The sequence below is a fragment of the Jaculus jaculus genome, chromosome 3, assembly GCF_020740685.1.
Source record: "Jaculus jaculus isolate mJacJac1 chromosome 3, mJacJac1.mat.Y.cur, whole genome shotgun sequence".
Classification (NCBI taxonomy): Eukaryota; Metazoa; Chordata; class Mammalia; order Rodentia; family Dipodidae; genus Jaculus; species Jaculus jaculus.
Genome location: NC_059104.1, coordinates 96,266,664 through 96,289,953, shown reverse-complemented (window position 1 = coordinate 96,289,953; position 23,290 = coordinate 96,266,664). Strand labels below are relative to the sequence as shown.

At 42.5% G+C, this 23,290-nt stretch overlaps 1 protein-coding gene and 1 pseudogene across 1 annotated transcript in view; one reads left to right on the top strand and one right to left on the bottom strand.

Annotated features, from left to right (window-relative positions):
- Ube4a (ubiquitination factor E4A) overlaps nt 1-23,290 on the top strand; it is a 56,594-nt gene that overhangs the window by 24,560 nt on the left and 8,744 nt on the right. Inside the window, exons 11-18 of the mRNA XM_004667402.2 lie at nt 3,455-3,759; nt 7,381-7,513; nt 9,414-9,601; nt 11,284-11,384; nt 11,476-11,589; nt 19,218-19,392; nt 21,285-21,465; nt 22,034-22,181. Of these exons, the coding sequence (XP_004667459.1) occupies nt 3,455-3,759; nt 7,381-7,513; nt 9,414-9,601; nt 11,284-11,384; nt 11,476-11,589; nt 19,218-19,392; nt 21,285-21,465; nt 22,034-22,181 (1,345 nt within the window). The remainder of the gene's footprint in view (nt 1-3,454; nt 3,760-7,380; nt 7,514-9,413; nt 9,602-11,283; nt 11,385-11,475; nt 11,590-19,217; nt 19,393-21,284; nt 21,466-22,033; nt 22,182-23,290) is intronic.
- On the bottom strand, nt 5,648-6,986 carry LOC123459309 (annotated as a pseudogene).

Here is a 23,290-nt window from a genome sequence, read left to right as displayed (position 1 = left end):
GTAATTATTATTTTGCTTTTTATAGGGAAATAAAATTTTCATTCTATATTTCACTTCCTATTTTTTAAATATGTGTGGGTGCAGGTGCATGTGTGTATGTGAATACACATGCATGAAATTACAACAAGGATCCCATTAAGGTCAATAAGACCACAAAAGACCTGTACTTAAGATAAAGATGAAGCACTCTAGAAGTGTGAACGTTTGAGAACTAGTGTATATGCCTTCCAAAAAAGGGTCTAGTTCTGGCTACCTACATGTCATTCTACAATTTCTTTCCCTTCTTATTTAACAAAGTGTGATTCTGTTGAATGGATATTAAAAAGAGTGGTTTTGGTTTTTATTTTTATTTTTTGGCAGGATTTCACTGTATTCTAGGCTGGCCTCGAACTCATGGTGATCCTCTTACCTCTGCCTCATTAGTGCTGCAATTAAAGACATGTGCCACCACACCCAGCATAGAAAGAGATTTGGGTTTTTTGGTTTTGTTTTGTTTTTTGGGTTTTTGTTTTGTTTTGTTTGAGGTAGGGTCTCAACTCTAGCTCAGGCTGACCTTGAATTCACTATTTAGTCTCAGGGTAAGAACACACAGCAATCCTGCTACCTCTGCCTCCCTAACACTGAGATGAAAGGCATGTGCCACCACACCTGGCCAAAAAAGTGGTTTTATTTTATTTTTATTTATTTATTGGAGAGAAAAGGGAGACAGAAAAAACAGGCACACCTGGGCCTCCAGCCAGTGAAAATGAACTCCAGATACAGGCGCCACCTTGTACATCTGGCTTACATGGATACTGGGGAATCAAGCCTGTGTGTTTAGGCTTCACAGACAAGCACCTTGACTGTTAAACCATCTCTCCAGCCCACAAATTATTTTTCTATAGTATTATTTTTATTTTTATTTATTGATTTGACAGAAAGAAGGAGAGAGAGAGCACATGCCACTGCAGATGAACTCCAGGCTCATGCACCTCCTTGTGCATCTGGCTAACATGGGTCCTGGGGAATTGAACCTGGGTTCCTTTGGCTTTGCAGGCAAATGCCTTAACCACAAAGCCATCCCTCCAGCCCCCACAAATGATTTTTAATGCCTTCTCAGACAGCAAATTACTGGGAAAAATTAAAATCTGTCTTTATTAGAGAGTTGTCTTTTGTTTTGGGCATGCATATGTGTATGTGGTGTATGTGTTGGAGGAGGTACACATATGCGTAAGTGCATGTGGAAGCCAGAGGTTGACACCAGGTGTCTTCCTTAACATTTTCCACTTTAATTTACCGAGGCAAGATCTCTTACTTGAATTCAGGGCTCGCCAAGTTGGCTAGTCTAGCTAGCCAGCTTGCCCTAGGGGTCCTATTTCTTCCTCCTGAGCACTAGAATTACAGGCAGCTACCATGCCCACCCAGCATTTACTTGGGTGCTGGGGCACACAAACTCTGGTCCTCATATTTACACGGCAAGTACTTTATTCACTGAGCCATCTTTCTAGGCCAATTACTATAGAGAGTATGTCTTTTTAAATTTTTTTTAATTGACAACTTCCATAATTGTAAACAATATCCCATGGTAATTCCCTACCTCTCCCCACTTTCCCCTTTGAAACTCCATTCTCCATCATATCCCTTCCCCCTCTCAATCAGTCTCTCATTTAGTTTGATGTCATCATCTTTTCCTCGTATTATGATGGTCTTGTGTAGGTAGTGTCAGGCACTGTGAGGTCATGGATATCCAGGTCATTTTGTGTCTGGAGGAGCACATTGTAAGGAATCCTACCCTTCCTTTGGCTCTTACATTCTTTCTGCCCCCTCTTTTGCAATGGACCCTAAACCTTGGAAGATGTGATAGAGATAGTTCAGTGCTGAGCACTCCTCTGTCACTTCTTACTAGAGAGTATTTCTAACTTTTCAAAAATATTTTGTTCATTTAAGAGAGAGAGAATGGGTATGCCAGTGCCTCTAGCCAATACAAACTCCAAGTTGCATGCCTCACCTTGTGCATCAGGCTTTACATGGGTTCTAGGGAATCAAACCTGGGTCCTTTGGCTTTGCAGGCAAGTGTCTTAACAGCTAAGCCATCTCTCCAGCCCCATTACCGAGTTTTGGTTTTTCAAGGTAGGGTCTCACTCTAGCCCAGGCTGAACTGGAATTCACTATGTAGTCACAGTGATTTGCTTACCTCTACCTCTCAAGTGCTGGGATTAAAGGCATAAGCCACCACACCCAGCCCATTATTGACATTTTTAATAAGACAATAGAGAGATGTTAAACATGTGCTTAACCTACTTAACAATCTACATTCAGATGCAGAGGTAAATGTCATCCAATTTCCCGGTAGGTAATCCTAGACATGATCTGCAAGACCAAGGGAAGCGAGTTGAGGCTGTACACATGGAATTAGTTATCAGTAGCTCTCAATTTCAGTGGAGAATATTTGAATGAACTATTATGAAGAATAATTGTTTTTTATTAAACAACAGAAGTCTGGAAGCCATGCTTACGTTGTATCCTACCCCAGGTAGTGACTAGTTAGTGCGTGGTCTTTTTAATCCAGAACCTCTTCTCATCTACTTAGTATTCTACTAAGTACCGAGAGACCGCCTTACCACACTCAAGCATGACTGCTGTGTTTGTAAAACGGTTATGCTGGGCTTCTTGTATTTTGCCTAATGATTATTTTTAAATAACAACTGTATACTCAGCACCCTACTCTACCAAACTACTGCTCTTTGATGCATTTCAGCTAAAGGTCGCTGCTTGTGATTAGTCTCAGTTGGGCTGAGTGCTTGGTAACATTTTCCCACTGCTATGCACCTCGCCTCTGTCCAGTCAGGAACTCGTCAGTGCCTTCTGTGTCACTGCACCTCAACTTCCTGTGTCCTTAAAGAGAATACTAAAATAAACAAGAACTTGCTGGGCCTGGGGAGATGGCTCAGTAGTTAAAGGTATTTGCTTGCAAAGCCTGCCGGCCAAGTTCAGATCTCCAGCAACCCACATAAAACCAGATGGGCATTCATTTGCAAAGACAAGACTCTGGCATGCACGCACACACACACACACTCATGCAAATAAATAAAAATTTAGATGGGCATGGTGGCACACTCCTTTAATCCCAGCACTCAGGAGGCCTGAGGTAGAAGGGTCACTGAATTCGAGGCCAGCCTGAGACTACATAATGAATTCCAGGTCATTCTACCTTGAAAAACCAAAACAAACCAAAAAAAAAAGTTTTGTTTTGGAGATAGGGTCTCGCTGTAGCCCACACTGACTTGGAATTTGCTATGTAGTCTCAGAATGGCCTCAAATTCAAGACAATCCTCCTACCTTTACCTCCCGATTGCTGGAATTAGAGGTGTGCACCACCACGCCCAGGTTTTTTAAAAAAATAGTTTTACTGAAATAGTCTACATAAGACTCATAAGCCTCCCTGACCTAGTCTCTTCTGCTTTCTTGGAGGCAGGTTGCATGATCAGATGGTAAAAATCAACCAAAACCTGCACCGGCTGCAGGTGGCCTGGCGGGACGCGCAGCAGAGCTCTAGCCCTGCTGCTGACAATCTCCGGGAGCAGTTTGAACGGCTGATGACCATCTATCTTTCCACCAAGACGGCCATGACTGAGCCACAGATGCTGCAGAACTGCCTCAATTTGCAGGTGTCCATGGCTGTTCTGCTAGTTCAACTGGCCATAGGCAATGAGGGCTCCCAGCCAAAAGAGCTGACTTTTCCTTTGCCAGATGGCTACGGCTCTTTGGCATATGTGCCAGGTAAGCAGGCTCTCCCTTGGGAATGTCCTATTTTTAGCCATCTAACTTTAACTGGGGAAGTTTAATCCTTAAAATACCTTTCCTTGGTTATTATTTCATTGTTTTTCGATGAACAGCAAACTTGTAAGCAACACCTGCTGGTCAGAGTGTGAGGGCACTGATAGTTTGTTCTCTAGCTTCGTGTTCCTCAGCTGTGCGTATCGGAAAACAGGCATTTCACACCCATAGTCCTAGCCCTCTGGAGGCTGAGGTGGGAGGATCTTGCTGGGAGTTGTAGGCTACACTGGGCTACCCAGTGAGTTCCAGGTTAGACTGGGTAGAGTGAGACTCTTCCTCCAAGAAATCAGTCTTCAAAAGATAACCTGCCATCAGTGTTTTTATAGCTGTTAATTTCTATCATTAATATTGTCATTCAGCTTTTCAATTTGGCTTTTTTTTTTTTTTTTTTTTGGTTTTTCTAGGTAGGGTCTCACTCTAGCCCAGGCTGACCTGGAATTCACTCTATAGTCTCAAGGTGGCCTCAAACTCATGGCCATCCTCCTACCTCTGCCTCCAAGCATTGTGATTAAAAGTGTGGGCCACCATGCCCAGACTCTGTCTAGCTTTAGGGAAAAAAAAAAAAAAAATCAGAGCCGGGGAGATGACTCAGCAGTTAAGGCACTTGCCTGCAAAGCCTAACCACCCAGGTTCAATAATTCACTACCTACATAGAGCCAGATGCATAAAGTAGCAAATGCATCTGAAGTTCATTGGCAGTGGCCAGCCCTGGCATGTCCATTGTGTGTGTGTATGTCCTAGTTTTTCTCTGCAAATACATAATTTTTTAAAAAAAATATTGTTTACAGTCATGGAAGTTGTTAATAAAAAGTAAATTAATTATATAAAATAAAATAAAATTGGACTGGAAAGATGGCTTAGTGGTTAAGGCACTTGCCTGCAAAGGCAATTAATTGTATATTGCAAATAAATAAAAATATTTCAAATAAATTAAGTTTTAGGGCTGGAGAAATGGCTTAGTGGTTAAAGGTGCTTGCTTACAAAGTCTGCTGGTCTGGGTTCAGTTTCCCAGTGCTCACATAAGCCAGATGCACAAAATGGCATGTGTATCTGGAGCTGGTTTGCAGGGGAAGAGGCCCTGGTGGCCCCATATACTCACTCTTCCCCTCCTCTGCTGATACACAAAAAAATTAATACGCCAATAAAGTACAACTTTATACACATTTAAAGGGATCCTACTTTTTTGGGGGGGTTGGGTTTTTGAAGGTAGGATTTCACTCTAGTTCAGGCTGACCTGGAATTCACTATGTAGTCCCAGGGTAGCCTCAAACTCGCAGTGATCCTCCTACCTCTTTAATCCCAAGTGTTGGGGTTAAAGGCGTGTGCCACCATGCCCAGCTGGGATCCTACCTTTCTTAAACTTTTTTTTTTAACTCATTATCATATTTTTCAAAAAATGACTTACTAGGGTGATATAACACATGAAGCATGGAACCACTGGCCAGGATATTCTTTCAGAAATGAGCCCAGGTATAACTACATAGCTTTCCCACAAATCATCACCAAAAGCTACCCAAATCCTTGAGGCTGAGTATAACATTCTTTCTACAATCCAATGAACATTTACTTAAACTTATCAATAAGTTTTCAAAATGCTCCTCTCTTCTGACAGGAAAAATTCATATTAAAAAAAAAAAAAAACTCTACAAATGAGGTCTTTGCTCATCTGTCAGTTTTCACACCTGCCCAACAGCTCCTGGTCCACAGACTAGTTAGGGATTAACTAACCCAACTTCTGATGAAGAGAATTCTTGGAAAAGCCTTCCTTCCATTCAAGACAAATCCCCTTATCATCCTGGGGGAGAAGAATATTCCAGGACATGGGGAGAGATTAAAAGAAATTGAATCTGAATTTTTCATTAGTTATGTCCAGAGTGGCCTTGGTTCCTCCTGCTACGAGTTCTGTAGACCCTTTGGCTCTGCTTCCTGGTGGCCTCACCTGCAGGCTGGACATGGGCCAAGTGGGCAGCAGCCCTTAAAGCCCGAAGGGCCTCCTGCCACTTGGCCTCTGTCTGAGCCCCAAACATGGAGCGCACCAGCTGTCTCCTGGGCAGAGAGTGTCTTTCACTGGCTGGGTTCGGATTGCCCCAATAACCTGTTCTTTCTGCTTTGGGGTGGGTTTCTGCATCTTGAGGCCCAGCCCCAGCTGCTCCATGCACCAGGCCAGCCCCTGGGCCAGTTCACTGGTTCCTCTGTGCAGGCATCTCTGAGGTCTGCCCTGTCTCCATTAGCTACAGAGGACCTGTTTGGGACTTTCTTTTTGGCTTCCCTGAGGCTGCGTCACTTTTCTGTATAAGGGAGACGCTCTGGTGCGTGTGGATTGCCCTGAACAGGGAAAGGCAGAAAGACCTGGGGTGCCCACACATTCCTACTTGGGTGTGAGAATGCGGGCGCCTCCTGAGCAGGACGTTCAACTCTACAGATGCATGCGCCACCTTAAATATTATTATTTTTTATTGTTTGTTTGTTTGCAAGCAGAAAGAAAAGAGAGAATAGGTGCACCAGAGCCTCTAGCCACTGCAAACAAACTAGATGCATGTGCCACTGTGTGCATCTAGCTTTACGTGAGTACTGGGGAATCGAGCCCAGGTCATTAGGCTTTACAGGAAAGTGCTTTCACCACTGAGCCGTTTCTCCAGCCCCATATTCTACAGTTTTTTAAACATTTATTCATTTATTTATTTGCAAGTAGAGAGAGAGAAAATGGGTGCAACACGGCCCCCAGACACTAAAAATAAATTACAGATGCATGTGCCACTTTGTGCATATACAGCTTTTCATGGGTGCTAGGGAATCAAACCCAGGTCATTAGGTTTTGCACACAAGCAACTCAAGCACTAAGCCATCTCTCCAGCCCTATATTTTAAAATTTTTTATTTATTAGAGAGAGAGAGACAGGTAGAGAGAGAATGGACATGCTAGGGCCTCTAGCCGCTGCAAATGAAGTCCAGACACTTGGGTATCTGGCTTTATGTGGGTACTGGGGAATGGAACCCAGGTCCTTAGGTTTTGTCAGCAAGTGCTTTAACTGGTGAGCTACCTCTCTAGTTGCAAGCCCTATATTTTTTACTTGTGAGACCTTTGGGGTTTGTTTTTTGTTGTTGTTTTGTTTTTGTTTTTATTTTTGAGGCCGAGTCTTACTCAAGCCCAAGGAGATCTGGAACCCACATCGGTCCTCCTACCTCTACCTCCCAAGTGGTAGGATTAAAAGCTTGTGCCACCACACCTAATCTTTAGGGTTTTTGTTTTGTTTTTAATTTTTAACTTTATTTATTTATTTGAGATAGGTAAATAGAGAAAATGGGTATACCAGGGCCTCCTGACACAGCAGATGGACTCTAGACACATGTCCTACTTTGGGCATCTGTCTTTACATCGGAACTAGAGTATCAAACCTGGGTCATTAGGCTTTGTAGGCATGTGCCTTAATCTACTGAGCCATCTCTCCAGCCCTAATCTTTAGGTGTTTTTTTTTTAATCTTCATTACATCATGTGAAAGGAAGAAGTTGATGTATAGAACCAATAGATGTTTAGCTAATTCCAATGTAAATTTTCTTTTTCAGAATTTTTTGCAGATAACCTGGGTGATTTCCTCATTTTTCTGCGCCGCTTTGCTGATGACATCTTGGAGACATCAGCAGATTCCCTGGAGCATGTCCTTTGCTTCATCACAATTTTTACTGGAAGTGTAGAAAGGTAACGTGCTAAAAGCTCGCCTCTGTCACTATGTAGTGCTCCAAAACATTCAGAAGACTTCTCCACCAAGAAGTAAACAAGCCTGAACCGTAGGGGTTGCCTTCAGAAGCTATGTTAACATTAATGAATCACCTGACCATCCTAATGGGTAGCCACAACTCCCACTGTGGAGAGGCATAATAAGCAAAGAGCTTTGCCCACAGAGAATTTGAACCTGCCCTTCATGTACCTGGTGGGAATTCCACTGCTGCTCCCTGGTTAAAATAGTTAACCAGAACACCAGCGGCCTTACCAGTGGCAGCCAGATGCTAAGCTCTTCTGCAAATTGTATGAACCAAAGCTTATTCCTGCTGTTCTGAGCTGGATAAACCTAGGTTGTTATTTTTAGTCTTAAATCTCTCATAGCTTCTAACCTTCTCTCCCAAATGAAAGTACTATGGCTTTTAGAATTGCTTCCCTGGTTTTTGAGAGTGTATGCCAGAAAAAACAAATTTTTCTTTGGTGCAAAACAAAGCGAACAATCCACAATTCCCCGAGGCATGTCCATGAGAAGTAGATAAACACTGACCGTTCACTGGGACAAGCAGACCTCCTGAGAAGTCAGCAAGCACTGATGATGGGACTGTGGGTGATAAAACATAATTATAAGCCAGGCATAGTGGCACACACCTTTAATCCCAGCACTTGGGAGGCCGAGGTAGGAAGGTTGCCATGAGTTTGAAGTCACCCTAAGATTATAGAGTGAATTACAAATTAGCCTGGACTAAAGCAAGGCCCTACCTCAAAAAAGAAAAAGAGATAAAAGGATAATTATAACCTAATCTTTACCCTCCAAAAGTTTGGGAAGACAAGTTTATCCTATGAACCAGTAAAAGATATGCATAGTAACTAAATGAATTTTTATAGAGAAAAAAGCTGATTGACATATACTTTCATATGTAGTAAGCTGTCATCTCAAGAGTTAGGGGCTGGGGCTGGGGAGATGGCTTAATGGTTAAGGCTTTTGTCTGCAAAAGCCAAAGGATCCTGGTTCGACTCTCCAGGACCCACATAAGCCAGATGCACAAGGGGGCGCATGCATCTATCTGGAGTTTGTTTGCAGCTGGAGGCCCTGGCACACCCATTCTCTCTCTCTCTCTCTCTCTCTCCTTCTTTCTCTCTCTCAAATAAATAAATAAATTTTTTTTTTTTTAAGAGTTAGGAGCTGGAGAGATGGCTTAGCAGTTTAGGTGTTTGCTTGCAAAGCCAGATGCACAAGGGGTGCATGCATCTGGAGTTCATTTGCAGTGGCTAGAGGCCCAGGCATGCCCATTCATTCTCATTCTCTCCCCCACCCCTTCCCTCCCTCCCTCTCCCTGACAAATAAATAAATAAAACTTAAAAAAGAAAAGACAAGAAACAAGTTAAAAAAAAAAAAAAACAGTTAAATAGGCCTGACATGGAAATGCATGCTATGCCAGGTAGACACTGAAGAGGATTGCCACAAGTTCAAGGCCAACCTGGTCTGTATAGTGAGTTCCAGGCTAACTAGAGCTGCTTGAACAAGATCCTGTCTCAAAATGAGCAAAAAGAATTAAATGGTGCAACGTACATCACCCCACTATTGACACACCTAAAACTGCAGGAGCAGAGCCAAGCATGGTGACACATGCCTTTAATCCCAGCACTTGGTAGGCATGAGTAGGTAGAGTTCAAGACCACCTTGAGACTACATAGGGAATTCCAAGTCAGCCTGGACTAGAGTGAAACCCTACCTTGAAGAAGGAAAAAAAACAAACAAACATAGGAGCAGACCTTGTTCTTGTGGTGACACAGGACATATTAGCTCCTCGTGTACCAAGACTAAAATCATATTTGGAAGTTAGGTTTACCTGCTCACCTTGCTTTCTGCCTGCTACAGAATGAAGAATCCCCACCTAAGAGCCAAGCTGGCCGAAGTATTAGAAGCAGTGATGCCTCACCTGGATCAGACCCCAAACCCTTTGGTATCCAGTGTATTCCACCGGAAACGTGTGTTCTGCAACTTTTCATATGCACCCCAACTTGCAGAAGCCCTAATCAAGGTTTTTGTGGACATTGAATTTACAGGTAGGTAAAGCATGCAGCCAGGTCTAAATATTTATTTATTGCTCATTTATTGAATGACTGCAGTGTATCAGTCTTGATACTGAGTGCTTTTGTAATATGCCACTAATTTGCCACTATCTGAAAAGTTAACACCCGTTTTATTTTGGGTTTTTTGTTTTGGTTTGGTTTTTTGTTTTTTCAAGGTAAGATCTCACTCTAGCTCAGGCTGACCTGGAATTCAGTCTGTAGTCTCAGGCTGGCCTCAAACTCATGCAGTCCTCCTCCTTCAGCTTGAGTGCTGGGACTAAAGGTGTGCGCCACTGTGCCCAGCTTTGTCCCCATTTTACATGTAAGAATGTGGATGCTCAAAAAGCTGAGTGAGGGTTGGAGACCTGCCTCAGCACTTAAAGGCACTTGCTTGCAAAGCCTGATTATCTGGCTTCTATTCCCTAGTACCCATGTAAAGCCAGATGCACAAAGTGGCGCCCACATCTGGAGTTGGTTTGCAGTGGCAAAACTCCCTGGCACACCTATTTTCTTTCTCCTTGCAAATAGATAAATATTTAAAACAGAAGAAAAGGGGGGAGCCAGGTGTGGTGGCACATACCTTTAATCCCAGCACTAGGGAGGCAGAGGTAGGAGGATCACCATGAGTTTGAGGCCACCCTGAGACTAAAACAGTGAAGTCCAGGTCAGCCGGGGGGGGGGGGGGGGGACAGAAAAGCTGAATAAAGCAAATTTGTCTATATCACACAATTGATAAGTGGTAGAGCCAGGTCTGTCTCACAAAGAAAGAATCTACCTACATGAGCTATCCACATTATACATTGGTTGGTCAAATCTTCATTAAGGTATCCAATTAAATCTGTCTTTAGTTTTCTCTGCCTCAAATAATGGAATAGTTAGATAGCAGAGCCATGTAATGATTTTCTTCTTTTTTCCTTGTGTTGCTGGGGATAGCAAGACCTTGTACATGCAAACACTTACTGAGCTACACCTCCAGCCAGCATGCCTTTACTTTAACTAGACCATTTGATTTTCTAACAGTTTCACTCCTAAATTAAGAGTACCAACATCAGGAAGTTGAGCACGGTGACATACACCTTTAATCCCAGCACTCAGGAGGCAGAGGTAGGAGGATCACCTTGAGTTTGAGGCCACCCTGAGACTACATAATGAATACCATGTCAGCCTAGGCTAGAGTGAGACCCTACCTTGAAAATCCAAAAAATAATCAGTTGTCTGCATGGTTGGGATATTGCCTGTAGAGCACTGTGGGGATTACTGAATGTTTCGTCCTGCACCAGCATCTCTGACAGCTCCAAGACTCCATTTACACGGTCCACATTTGGATGCAGAAAATGCGTTCCCCTGACTTATTTTATAGTTCGATCCTGGCTCCTTACTGAGTTAGGTGGCCTTTACATCTGTTTCCTGTCTTCTTTTATCTAAAGGCCCAATTCTAAGCCTGAGAAACTCCAAGGGAGTGTAGCTCAGTGATGGAGCACTTTCCCAGCAGGTAGAAGTCCTGGGGTCTTATCCTCAGGACAAGGTAGAAAGGGAGGAAGGGAAAGAAGCCAGTTCTGAGGAAGAGATGGCCAATAGCCTTAACACACTGAAAATAAAGGAAATCTATATAGACAGAAGCTTATTCCCTAGTAGTCCACTGCCTTTGCTGATGTTTTGTTCTTGCTTTACTCTAGGTGACCCCCATCAATTTGAACAGAAGTTTAATTACCGCCGCCCCATGTATCCCATCCTAAAATACATGTGGGCAACAGATAGCTATCGGGAAAGCATTAAGGTAAGAGTTGTTGGTGAAACCAGTTGTTTCAGATCAATCCGTGTGAGTTGCAATGCAATGCTAAAATGTTCTCTTGTGCTGGGATTTACAGGATTTGGCTGACTTTGCCTCTAAGAATTTAGAAGCCATGAATCCCCCACTTTTCCTCCGCTTTCTTAACCTGCTAATGAATGATGCCATCTTTCTTTTGGATGAAGCTATACAGGTAAAAAGAAAAAAAGAAGATTTATTCCTGTACCATAAAATTCATTAATAGTATATATACTTTTTTTCTTTTGAGACCAGGTCTTACTTTGTAGCCCAGGTGGGCCTCCAACTAAAAGCAATCCTACCTTAGCCTACCTGAGTGCTGGGATTACAGGCATGTGCCACCATCTTTTTTGGTTTGTTGTTGTTGTTGTTGTTGTTTTTCTTAAGGTAGGGTTTCACTTACTATGTAGTCTCAGGGGCCCTCAAACTCATGGATATCCTACCTCTGCCTCCCAAGTGCTAGGATTAAAGGCTTACACCACCATACCTGGCTAAAAGTATATACTTTTGACCTTTTAATTGTAATAGAACAATCCTTATGCTACTAGTACCAGTCTTGAGCACCAAAAGTATATAAGCAGAAGTGTACCTCCAAGCTTGCCATTACAGATTTTTTTTTTTTTTTTTCTTTTTCAAGGTAGGGTCTCACTCTAGCTCAGGCTGACATGGAAATCACTCCGTAGTCTCAGGGTGGTCTCGAATTCACAGCGGTCCTCTTACCTCTGCCTCCCGAGTGCTGGGATTAAAGGTATGCGCCACCACATCTGGCTTTAGAATTTTTTTAGGTTATTTCATTAGAGACAAGGTTAAGGTCATTGTTGAAGCCTAGAGTTAAAAAGACAATGTAGGGTTGGAGAAATGGCTTAGTGGTTAAGGTACTTGCCTGCAAAGCCTAAAAACTCATGTTTGATTCTCCAGGTCCCACATAAGCCAGACACACAAGGTGACACAAGTGAGCAAGGTAGCACACGTGTCTAGAGTTCGATTACAGTGTAGCTGGAGGCCCTGGCGTGCCAATTCTCTCTCTGTCTCTCTCTCTCTCTTTTTCTCTCTCTCTCTCTCTCTCACGCACACACACACACACATATAAAAGGACTTGCTTTAAAAAAAAAAAAAAAACAATGTAGGGCTGGATGGATGATTTAGTGGTTAAGGCCCTTGACTGCAAAGCCAAAGGGCCCAGTTTTGATTCCCCAATACCCATTCTGTCCTTCCCTCCCCCCCCACCAATAAATAGGGAAAAAAAATAAGACAATGTAATTAAACCAAACTTATTACAGGATTTTATTTTTTCTCGGTGACTGTAACAAACTTTTTCTTTTTTTATTTTATATTTATATTTATTTATTTGAGAGAAAGAAAAAGGCAGAGAGAATGGGCACCTCAGGGCTTCCAGACACATGTGGCACCTTGTGCATTTGGCTTAAGTGGGTTCTGGGGAATCAAACCTGGGTTCTTTGGCTTTGCAGGCAAGCACCTTAACTGCTAAGCAATCCCTCTAGCCCAAACATTTTTTCTTCTTTTTGGGTTTTTTGTTTTTTTTTTTTTTTTTGGTTTTTCGAGGTAGGGTCTCACTCTAGCCCAGGCTGACTTGGAATTCACTATGTAGTCTCAGGGTGGCCTCGAACTCATAGCAATCCTACCTCTGCCTCCCGAGTGCTGGGATTAAAGGCGTGTGCCACCACGCCCAGCTTCTTTTTGGTTTTTTTGAGGTAGGGTCTCACTCTGACCCAGACTGACCTGGCACTCATTCTATAATCCCAGCCTGTCCTTAACTCACAGTGATCCACCTCTGCCTCCCAAATGCTAGGATTAAAGGCTTGGGCCACTAAGCTGTATCAGACTTTTGACAAAGAAAAATGGCCTAAGGGGGGACTGGAGAGATGGTTTGGCAGTTAAAATGTTTGCCTGCAAAGCCAAAGGACCCAGGTGCACAAGGGGTCGCATGCGTCTGGAGTTATTTTGCTATAGCTGAAGACCCTGGCACGCCCATTGTCTCTGTTTCTCTCTGTCTCTTTCTCTCTCAAATAAATAAATGAAATATATTTTTTAAAAAATAGCCTAAGGCACAAAAACAGACATGTAGATCAGTGGAACAGAATAGAGGACCCAGATGTAAGCCCAGGTAGCTATAGCCACCTGATATTTTATAAAAATGCCAAAAATACTCATTGGAGAAAAGACAGCCTCTTCAGCAAATGGTGTTGGGAAAACTGGATATATATCTGCAGAAGGATGAAAATAGATTCTTCTCTCTCGCCATGCACAAGAATTAAGTCCAAATGGATTAAAGACCTTAACATCAGACCTGAAACTCTGAAACTGCTAGAGGAAAAAGTAGGGGAAACCCTTCAACATATTGGTCTTGGCAAAGACTTTCTGAATACAACCCCAATAGCTCAGGCAATAAAACCACAGATTAATCACTGGGACCTCATGAAATTACAAAGATTTTGCACTGCAAAGGACACAGTGAAAAAAGCAAAGAGGCAACCTACAGAATGGGAAAAAATCTTTTCCATCTATATAGCTGATATCATCTAGGATATACAAAGAACTCAAAAAGTTAAATAATAAGGAGTCAAACAAGCCAATCAAAAAATGGGCTTTGGAGCTAAATAGAGCATTCTCAAAGGAAGAAATACGAATGGCATATAAGCATCTAAAAAAATGTTCTACGTCACTAGTCATCAGGGAAATGCAGATTAAAACTACATTGAGGGTTGGAGAGATGGCTGAGCGGTTAAGTGCTTGCCTGTGAAGCCTAAGGACCCCGGTTCAAGGCTCGGTTCCCCAGGTCCCACGTTAGCCAGATGCACAAGGGGGCGCACGTGTCTGGAGTTTGTTTGCAGAGGCTGGAAGCCCTGGCGCGCCCATTCTCTCTCTCTCCCTCTATTTGTCTTTCTCTTTGTGTCTGTCGCTCTCAAATAAATAAATAAATAAATAAATAAATAAAAACTACATTGAGGTTCCATCTCACTCCTGTCAGATTGGCCACCATCATGAAAACAAATGATCGTAAATGTTGGCGGGAATGTGGAAAAAGAGGAGCCCTTCTACACTGCTGGTGGGAATGCAATCTGATCCAGCCATTGTGGAAATCAGTGTGGAGGTTCCTAAAACAGCTAAAGATTGACCTACCATATGACCCAGCTATAGCACTCCTAGGCATATATCCGAAGGACTCATCTCATTTCCTTAGAAGTATGTGCTCAACCATGTTTATTGCTGCTCAATTTATAATAGCTGGGAAATGGAACCAGCCTAGATGTCCCTCAACTGATGAGTGGATAATGAAGATGTGGCACATTTGTACAATGGAGTTCTACTCAGCGGTAAAGAAAAATGAAGTTATGAAATTTGCAGAGAAATGGATGGACCTGGAAAGGATTATACTAAGTGAGGTAACCCAGGCCCAGAAAGCCAAGTGCCACATGTTCTCTCTCATATGTGGATCCTAGCTACAGATGATTGAGCTTCTGCATGAGAATGAAAATACTTAGTAGCAGAGGCCAGTAAGTTAAAAAGGAGATATAAAGGGAAGAGAAAGGAAGGGAGGAGGATACTTAATAGGTTGATATTGTATATATGTAAGAACAATGATTGTGATGGGGAGGTAATATGATGAAGAATGGAATTTTAAAGGGGAAAGTGGGGGGGGGTATTACCATGGGATTTGTTTTATAACCATGGAAAATGTTAATAAAAATTCAATTAAAAAAATAGCCTAAGGGACCTGGGCATGTGGCACATGCCTTTAATCCCTGCACGTGGGAGGCAGAGGTAGGAGGATTACTTTGAGTTCAAGGCCACCTTGAAACTACATAGTGAAACCCAGGTCAGCCTGGACTAGAGCAAAACCCTACCTCAAAAAAAAAGCCTAAGGTAGAAAGGATTTATTTAGCTCATAGTTTCAAAGGTTCTGATCCAGTCAGCTATATTCATTGCTTTGGGCCTGAGATGAAGCAGAATATCATGGTGGCAGCAGAAGCACATGAAGGAGAAAGCTGCTCACTTGTAGTTATCAGAAAGCAGTAAAGAGAAATGCTGGAGAAATGGCTTAGCAGTTAGAGCACTTGCCTGCAAAGCCTGACAACCCAGGTTCATTTCCCCAGTATCCATGTAAAGCCAGATGCACAGTGGTGTATGCATCTGGAGTTCGTTTGCAGTGGCTAGAGGCCCTGACGTGTTCATTATCTGTATGTCTCTCAATCCAATCATGTTAATAGTCAACAATACCAGTGATATTCAACTGCTTTCCATTCCAACACATCAGTACTTGTGGCTCAGTAGGACAATAATTTTAATCCTCCATCTTAAAAGATTGATTTTTAATTTTTATTATTATTTATCTGAGAAAGACTACAGAAAAGGCTGACAAAGAGAATGATTATGGCCCTCCTGCCACTGCAAATGTGTTCCAGACAGATGTACCACTTAGTGCATCTGGCTTTACATGGTAACTGGGGAATCGAATCCAGGCTATAAGACCTTGCAAGCAAGCGCCTTTAACCACTGAGCCATCTCTTTGGCCCAATTTTTTTTTTCTTTCATTGTTTGTATCTATAGTGTGTGGTGTGGTATGTCAGGGTAGCCTGTGCATGCAGAGGCTAGAGAAGAGCGTTAGGTATCCTCTATCACTCATTTGTGTTTCTTTGAGATAGAGTCTTTCACTGAGCCATAGCCACTATGTTTAGGTCTGACTGGCTGACCAGCAAGCTCTAGCTAGTCTCTGGTCTCCACCTACTACAAGAGTGGGCTTATAAGGGTCCACTGACATGCCCCACTCTTTATCCTTTTTTGAGGCAGAGGTCTCACTCCAATCTAGGCTGACCTGAAATTCACCTCACTTCTCCTGCCTCAGCCTTGGTTTATTATTCGAGGTAGGGTCTCTCTCTAGCCCAGGCTGACCTGGAATTCACTTTGTAATCTCAGGGTGGCTTCAAACTCATGGCGATCCTCCTGCCTCTGCCTCCCGAATGCTAGGATTAAAGATGCTTTTTCTTTTTTTTTTTTTTTTTTTTTTTTTTTGCAAAGCCTGCTGGTCTGAGGTTGATTCCCCAGTACCCAAGTAAAGCCAAATGCACAAAGTGGCACAGGCATATGGAGTTCATTTGCCGTGGCAACAGGTCCCTAGTTCATCCATTTTCTCTCCATCTCTATCTCTCTGTGATTATAAGTAAATAAATAAATAAATATTTTTTAAAAAGTCAGATGTGGTGGCACACTCCTTAATTGTAGCATTCAGGAAACAGGAGCATTGCCACATAGTATGGGCCAACCTGGTTTACATAGCAAATTCCAAGCCAGCCACAGCTAATAGCAAGACACTGTCTCAAAGAAAGAAAAACTCCAGGTCATCATCATACTTTTTCTTTTCCACTGCCTCTGAAATCTTCAACTATATTATGAAACCTTGCTTTCACAGAATGTAAAACCCAACGGTGTGTGTCAGCTCTTATAGCGCATGTCTTAACCATCCCTCATGGGCCTGAGAACTTAGGAGTACTCAATACAAATTCCCTATCCTGTGATGAGTATGAGCTGTGACATCGACTCAAAGAGAGATGGATGAGGCGGTCAGTTGTGAGGGTAGCCTGTTGGACTGTTCCAAGTGTTCATCAATAAACAACCCACTGAGTCACTTGTGTTTGGTTTGTGAGAAGGATTTGGTCTCCTGCTCTTGTCATAATCCCACAGTCTAAGATTTAAAATAGGTTTCCTGGAGCTGGGCGTGGTGGCGCACACCTTTAATCCCAGCACTCGGGAGGCAGAGGTAGGAGGACCGCCATGAGTACGAGGCCATCCTGAGACTCCATAGTGAATTCCAGGTCAGCCTGAGCTAGAGTGAGACCCTACCTCAGGAAAAAAAAAAAAAAAAGAAAGAAAGAAAGAAAGAAAGAATAAATAAATAAATAACAGTGGACAAAAAAAAATTTTTTTTAATAAATAAAATAGGTTTCCTAAGGAAATGAGAACAGTTTGTTATAAACAGACCCTATTAAGCAAGAATAGTGTGATTGAAAGAATGAAGCAGATGGCATTCTCTTGAGACTGTTTAACTCATTGTTTGCTACAACTGTAAGAATGACGAGAGGTAAGGAGGTTTAAGTAATTAAGATTCTCCTTCCAGACATCTTGCATATTTATAAGACTTTACTAAGCAAGTGTATTAGTAACTTTCTCATTACTATGGCCAAGTATATGACGAGGAGCAACTCAAGGAAAACAAGGGTTTATTTGGTTTACAGTTCCAGGTTACAGTCCGTCATGGCAAGAAGGCAGCGGAAGCTTGAGGCGAGCTGGTCATGACCAGCCCACAGTGAGCACGCAAAGAGCAGTGAACACGGCAGCTCCGCTCACCTTTTTCTTACCCCAGACCCCAGCCCAGGAAAGGTGCTGCCCACAGTTACTGGGTCCTTACATCTCAGTTACCCTAATCTAGAAAATCCCTCAGAGACATTCCCAGAGATTTGCTTCCATGATGATTCTAAATCCTATCATGTTCATAACCATAGATTAACCACCACAGCAAGTTACAGAGTATTGTTTTTTCATCTTTTAAGAGGGATTGCTTGTTTCTGTTTTTTGGTATTTTGTTTTTATTTACTTTTTTCTCAATTTTTATTGACATTTTCCATGATTATAAAAAATATCCCATGGTAATACCTTCTCTCCCTCTCCACTTTCCCCTTTGAAATTCCATTCTCCATCATATCCCCTCCCCATCTCAATCAGTCTCTCTTATCTTGATGTTATGATCTTTTCCTCCTCTTATGATGGTCTTGTGTAGGTAGTGTCGGGCACTATGAGGTCATGGATATCTAGGCCATTTTATGTCTGGAGGGAGCACGTTGTAAGGAGTCCTATCCTTCCTTTGGCTCTTACATTCTTTCCGCCACCTCTTCAGTATTAGACCCTGAGCCTTGGAAGGTGTGATTGAGATGTTACTCAGTACTCCAGTCACTTCTTTCCAGCACTATGATACCTTCTGAGTCATCCCAAGCTCACTGCTATCTGAAAAGTGAAGATTCTCTACCCAAAGTGAGAGTAGTGTTAATATAAGGTTACAAATATTAAGAGAATTGCTTACTGGGCAGTTTGATAAGCATAGTATATACATTTTTCCAGACATCAGCAGATGTTACACCCCTAGGGCTCATGACTACCCCTGTTTTAAGTTTTCAGTATCAGGGATGTGTTCCTCCCCATGGAGTGGGCCTCTAGTCCAATTGGAGGGCAGTTGGTTTCCACCATGGCAGACCTGCCACTATTGCACCCATTGGCTCATTTGGCCTGGCTGGCCAGTTACAAGGCATGCAGGGTCCACTGTTGAGTGTCTTCACTGGTGATATCTCTTTCTCCCATTGAACTACATGTAGAATGGCTTCTTCCAGCTTTCTGTCAGTTGGTCTACATGGAGGAGGTTATCAGCTCAGCTCCAGCAGGATTTCTCAGTGGCCTTGCAGCCAAAGTATTTGGAGTCTTTAGCAATAGATTACTTGTTTTTTCATGGTAGCCTGTTTTGTTTTTTAAGTTAGCCTGAGTTTCATGTAATGATACCATTTATCTTCCTTCTGTTTCTTCATAATATATTACTTCTGAAGGGATACAGATCTGTATGCAGACACAATTTCTTTCTTTCTTTTTTGGCCAGTTCTTTAAGCTTCAATTCGGTACTGACAAAGGCTTGTGTCCCTTATATGGTCTCTGGTTTTCTCAACTTAGTCATTGTATTTTAAATGTCATGGTCCTTCAAGTGCCTCTTTCTTCTCTAATCTATCCCATCTCTGGTTTCTGTAGTATTTGAGTAAGATAAAGATTCAACAGATTGAGAAGGACCGAGGTGAATGGGATAGCCTGACGCCAGAAGCCCGCCGAGAGAAAGAGGCTGGTCTTCAGATGTTTGGGCAGCTGGCACGTTTTCATAACATCATGTCCAATGAGACGATTGGTACTCTTGCCTTCCTGACATCAGGTATGCATATGAAGCCCTTCTCTCCCCTAAAATTGGAGAAATCAAGATCTCCTTCTCTTAGATTAGCCCTACTGTAATTTAAGAGTTTAGACTGGTGACTTTATCTTCCACATCCAAAAAGGAAACAGATTCCCAGAGAAACTTTGCAAAGAATGATGTCTATTACTGACATGCCAGAAATTATAAGTTGGTAACATAGTTGCTTTCTTGAGGGGCTAAGGTTATAGTTTAGTGGTAGAATACGTGCTTAGCAAGTGTGAAGCCTTATGTTCAGTCCCCAGTACCAAAAAAGATCTTTGGAAGAACAAGTTAGTCATACAACTATATGTCTGTATATGTATACATGTCACATATATAACACATATGCATGCATGTGTTTATATAAATATATTTCTATGTTAGATATTAAAAAATATTTCTAGCTGGCATGGTGATGCATACCCTTAATCCCAGTACTTGGGAGGCTGAATTAGGAGTATCACCAAGAGTTTGAGGCCATCCTGAGACTACAGAGTGAATTCCAGGTCAGCCTGAGCTACAGTGAGACCCTGCCTTGAAAAATAAAAAAATTCTAGGGCTGGAGAGATGGCTTAGCAGTTAAGGCGTTTGCCTGCAAAGCATAGGATCCGGGTTCGATTCTCCAGGACCCACGTGAGCCAGATGCACAAGAGGGTGGCATCTGGAGTTCATTTGCAGTGGCTAGAGGTCCTGGCGCACCCACTCTCTCTTTCTTTCTATCTCTGCCTCTTTCTTGCTCTCAAATAAATAAATAAAATATATTATTTTTTAAAATGGTATCCTGAGCCAGGCGTGGTGGCACACACCTTTAATCCCAGCACACGGGAGGCAGTGGTAGGAGGATTGCTATGAGTTCAAGGCTACCCTGAGATTACCTAGTGAATTTCAGGTCAGCCTGGGCTAGAGTGAGACCTTACCTTGGGGGAAAAAAAAAACGAAAACTTGCTTAAAATGCTATCCTGGTTAAATGGAGTGAATCTAACAGACATTTATTTCCACTCACACTAAAGCAATACTTTCCCCTCCAATAGCTACTTGCCATATATGGCTATCAGGCATTTACAGTATGAATAATCTCAAAGATTGAGATGTGCTGGAAGGGAAGTATAAAATCCACATTGTACGACTTGGCATTTTGAAAAAAAGAGGAAGGGGCTGGAGACATGGCTCAGCAATTAAGGTACTTGCCTACAATGCCTAATGACCTAGGTTTAATTCCCCAGTAATCACGTAAAAGCCAGATACCCAAGGTGGCACATGCATCTTGAGTTCATTTGCAGCACCTGCAAATGAACACCTTAAATACTGAGCCATCTCTCCAGCCCCACCTAGTTTAAAATTTAAAAGCATATGTGGAGCCAGGTGTGGTGGTGCACACCTTTAATCCCAGCTCTCGGAGGGCAGAGGTAGGCGGATCAGTGTGAATTCGAGGCCACCTTAAGACTACATAGTGAATTCCAGGTCAGCCTAGGCCACAGTGAAACCCTACCTCAAAAAGGGAAAAAAAAACATATGTGGGCAGTGGCTAGCACAGGAACACATATTTAACAAAATGGTATTTATTGTAATAGTTATTGAAAAAAGCATCAGAATATGTGCACTATGGTAAACACTTTTGTTTATAATATGGGTGCATCTGTGTAAATATGGACAGATGGACATAACAGCAAAATAGATACACACAGAACCTTAGTATTTTTCTCTGGGTAGTACTTGTCTTCTGTTGTTCATCACTTGTTACTCTATACTTTCTCCACTGACAAGGTATTACGTGATTTAAAAAAATAGTAGTCTCCAAAGGTCTCCAAGAAAACTAGAGAGAAGGGAAAGATTACTAGTGGACTCAGTTTTCAGACACTTTGGCTTTTTTCCAGAGATCAAGTCACTGTTCGTGCACCCCTTCCTGGCTGAGCGCATCATCTCCATGCTGAACTACTTCCTGCAGCACCTGGTTGGCCCCAAGATGGGTGCCTTAAAAGTCAAGGACTTCAGTGAATTTGACTTCAAACCCCAGCAGCTTGTATCTGATATCTGCACTATCTACTTAAATCTTGGGTATCTGACAGTGGCACTGGGCAAGCCGGGGATGCTAGTGTTTTGAATGTAGGATGACAGGTTGACTATTGTGTGAAAGGCAAAAAAAGAATGTATTTCTAGATAGGAATCTCCCATAGATCTAAGTAAGGAACTTTTATCTGACCAGTAGGATGTTGTTCAGGATTTGCAACATTCTGCCTTGATCTGTACAGAGATAAATTTTACTGGTTGTGCTGCTGTTTGGGGAGGTAGTGTTCTTTCAGGGCCAAAAGATACTTAATAGACACATCTCCCCATTTCATTAGCTGTCATTTGCAATTAAAGAATACTAGTGGCTTGTAAAGAATGAGGAGGACCTGGGTGTGGTGGTGCATACCTTTAATCCCAGCAGTCAGGAGGCAGAGGTATGAGGAGGATCCTGGTAAGTGGAGGCCACCCTGAGACTACATAGTGAATTTTAGGTCAGCCTGAGCTAAAGTGAGACCCTATCGCGGTGTGGGGGGTGAATGAGGAGGATTGTTCTGCTACTCAGCCTTCATGTCCCCATTGGCCTTTGCACTCATTCTTTCTAATGCTTACTTTCCAGGGATGAGGAAAACTTCTGTGCCACCGTGCCCAAGGATGGACGTTCCTATTCCCCTACCCTCTTTGCACAGACAGTCCGAGTCCTGAAGAAAATAAACAAGCCTGGGAATATGATTGTGGCTTTCAGCAATTTGGCAGAGAGAATCAAGGTACGGAAGAAGTTAATTGGTTTTCTCACTGTCCGCTCAGCTCTGCTGCCCTTTGCCCTATTTCAGGAATAGTGCCTTGAGACACTAGAAACAAGTATTCTTCCTGGTCAGTCAATAACTCTAGCTGCCATCTTTTTTGTTATTATTGATTTGAAGTAGGGTCTCACTCCAGCCCAGGCTACCTCGAACTCATGACAAGCCTTCTACCTCAACCTTCCTGATTGCTGGGATTAAAGGCATGCACCACCACACCTGGCCCAGCAGCCTTTTTATTTTTATTTTACTTTATTTTTTCTTTTTCTTTGGTTTTTCGAGGTAGGGTCTCCCTCTAGCCCAGGCTGACCTGTGAGTCACTATGTAGTCTCAGGGTTGTCTCAAACTCATGACAATTCTCCTATCTCTGCCTCCTGAGTGCTGGGATTAAAGGCATGCACCACCATGTCTGGCTTTTTTTTTTTAATATTTTTTATTTATTTATTTGAGAGAGAGAAAATGGGCATGCCAGGGCCTTCAGCCACTGCATACGAACTCCAGACACATGTGCCCCATTGTGCATCCGGCTTACATGGATCCTGGGGAATTGAACCGAAGTCCTTTGGCTTTGCATGCAAATGCCTTAACCACTAAGCCATCTCCCCAGCTCCCACCTGCCACTTGTCTATATGTAAGTAAGAACAGAAATGGAAGAAGTTTCTACTGAGTGAAAGAAAGTTCACATTTATGGAGTCTTCATTCCAGCTTTTATGCCCTATAGTTACAGTAAATTTGAAAATCTACAATGCTAATGCAAAATAACTTTTTGGAATAAAGTTCAAGGCAAAAGACCAGGCATGATGATACATACCTATAATCCCAGCACTTGGAGGCTTAAGACAGGTAGATTTTAAGTTCAAGACTAGCTTCAGCAATACAACAAAACCTGACAGAAAAGAAATAAAAATTAAGGTGCTTGGAAGATAGCTTAGTGGTTAAAGGTACATGTTTCTGGCATTCATTTGCAGAGATCTTAGCTTGCCCATAGACACACATGTGCAAATAAGAATATTGAACAATAAAAATTTTTTATAAAATAGCCGGGCATGGTAGTGCATGCCTTTAATCCAGCACTC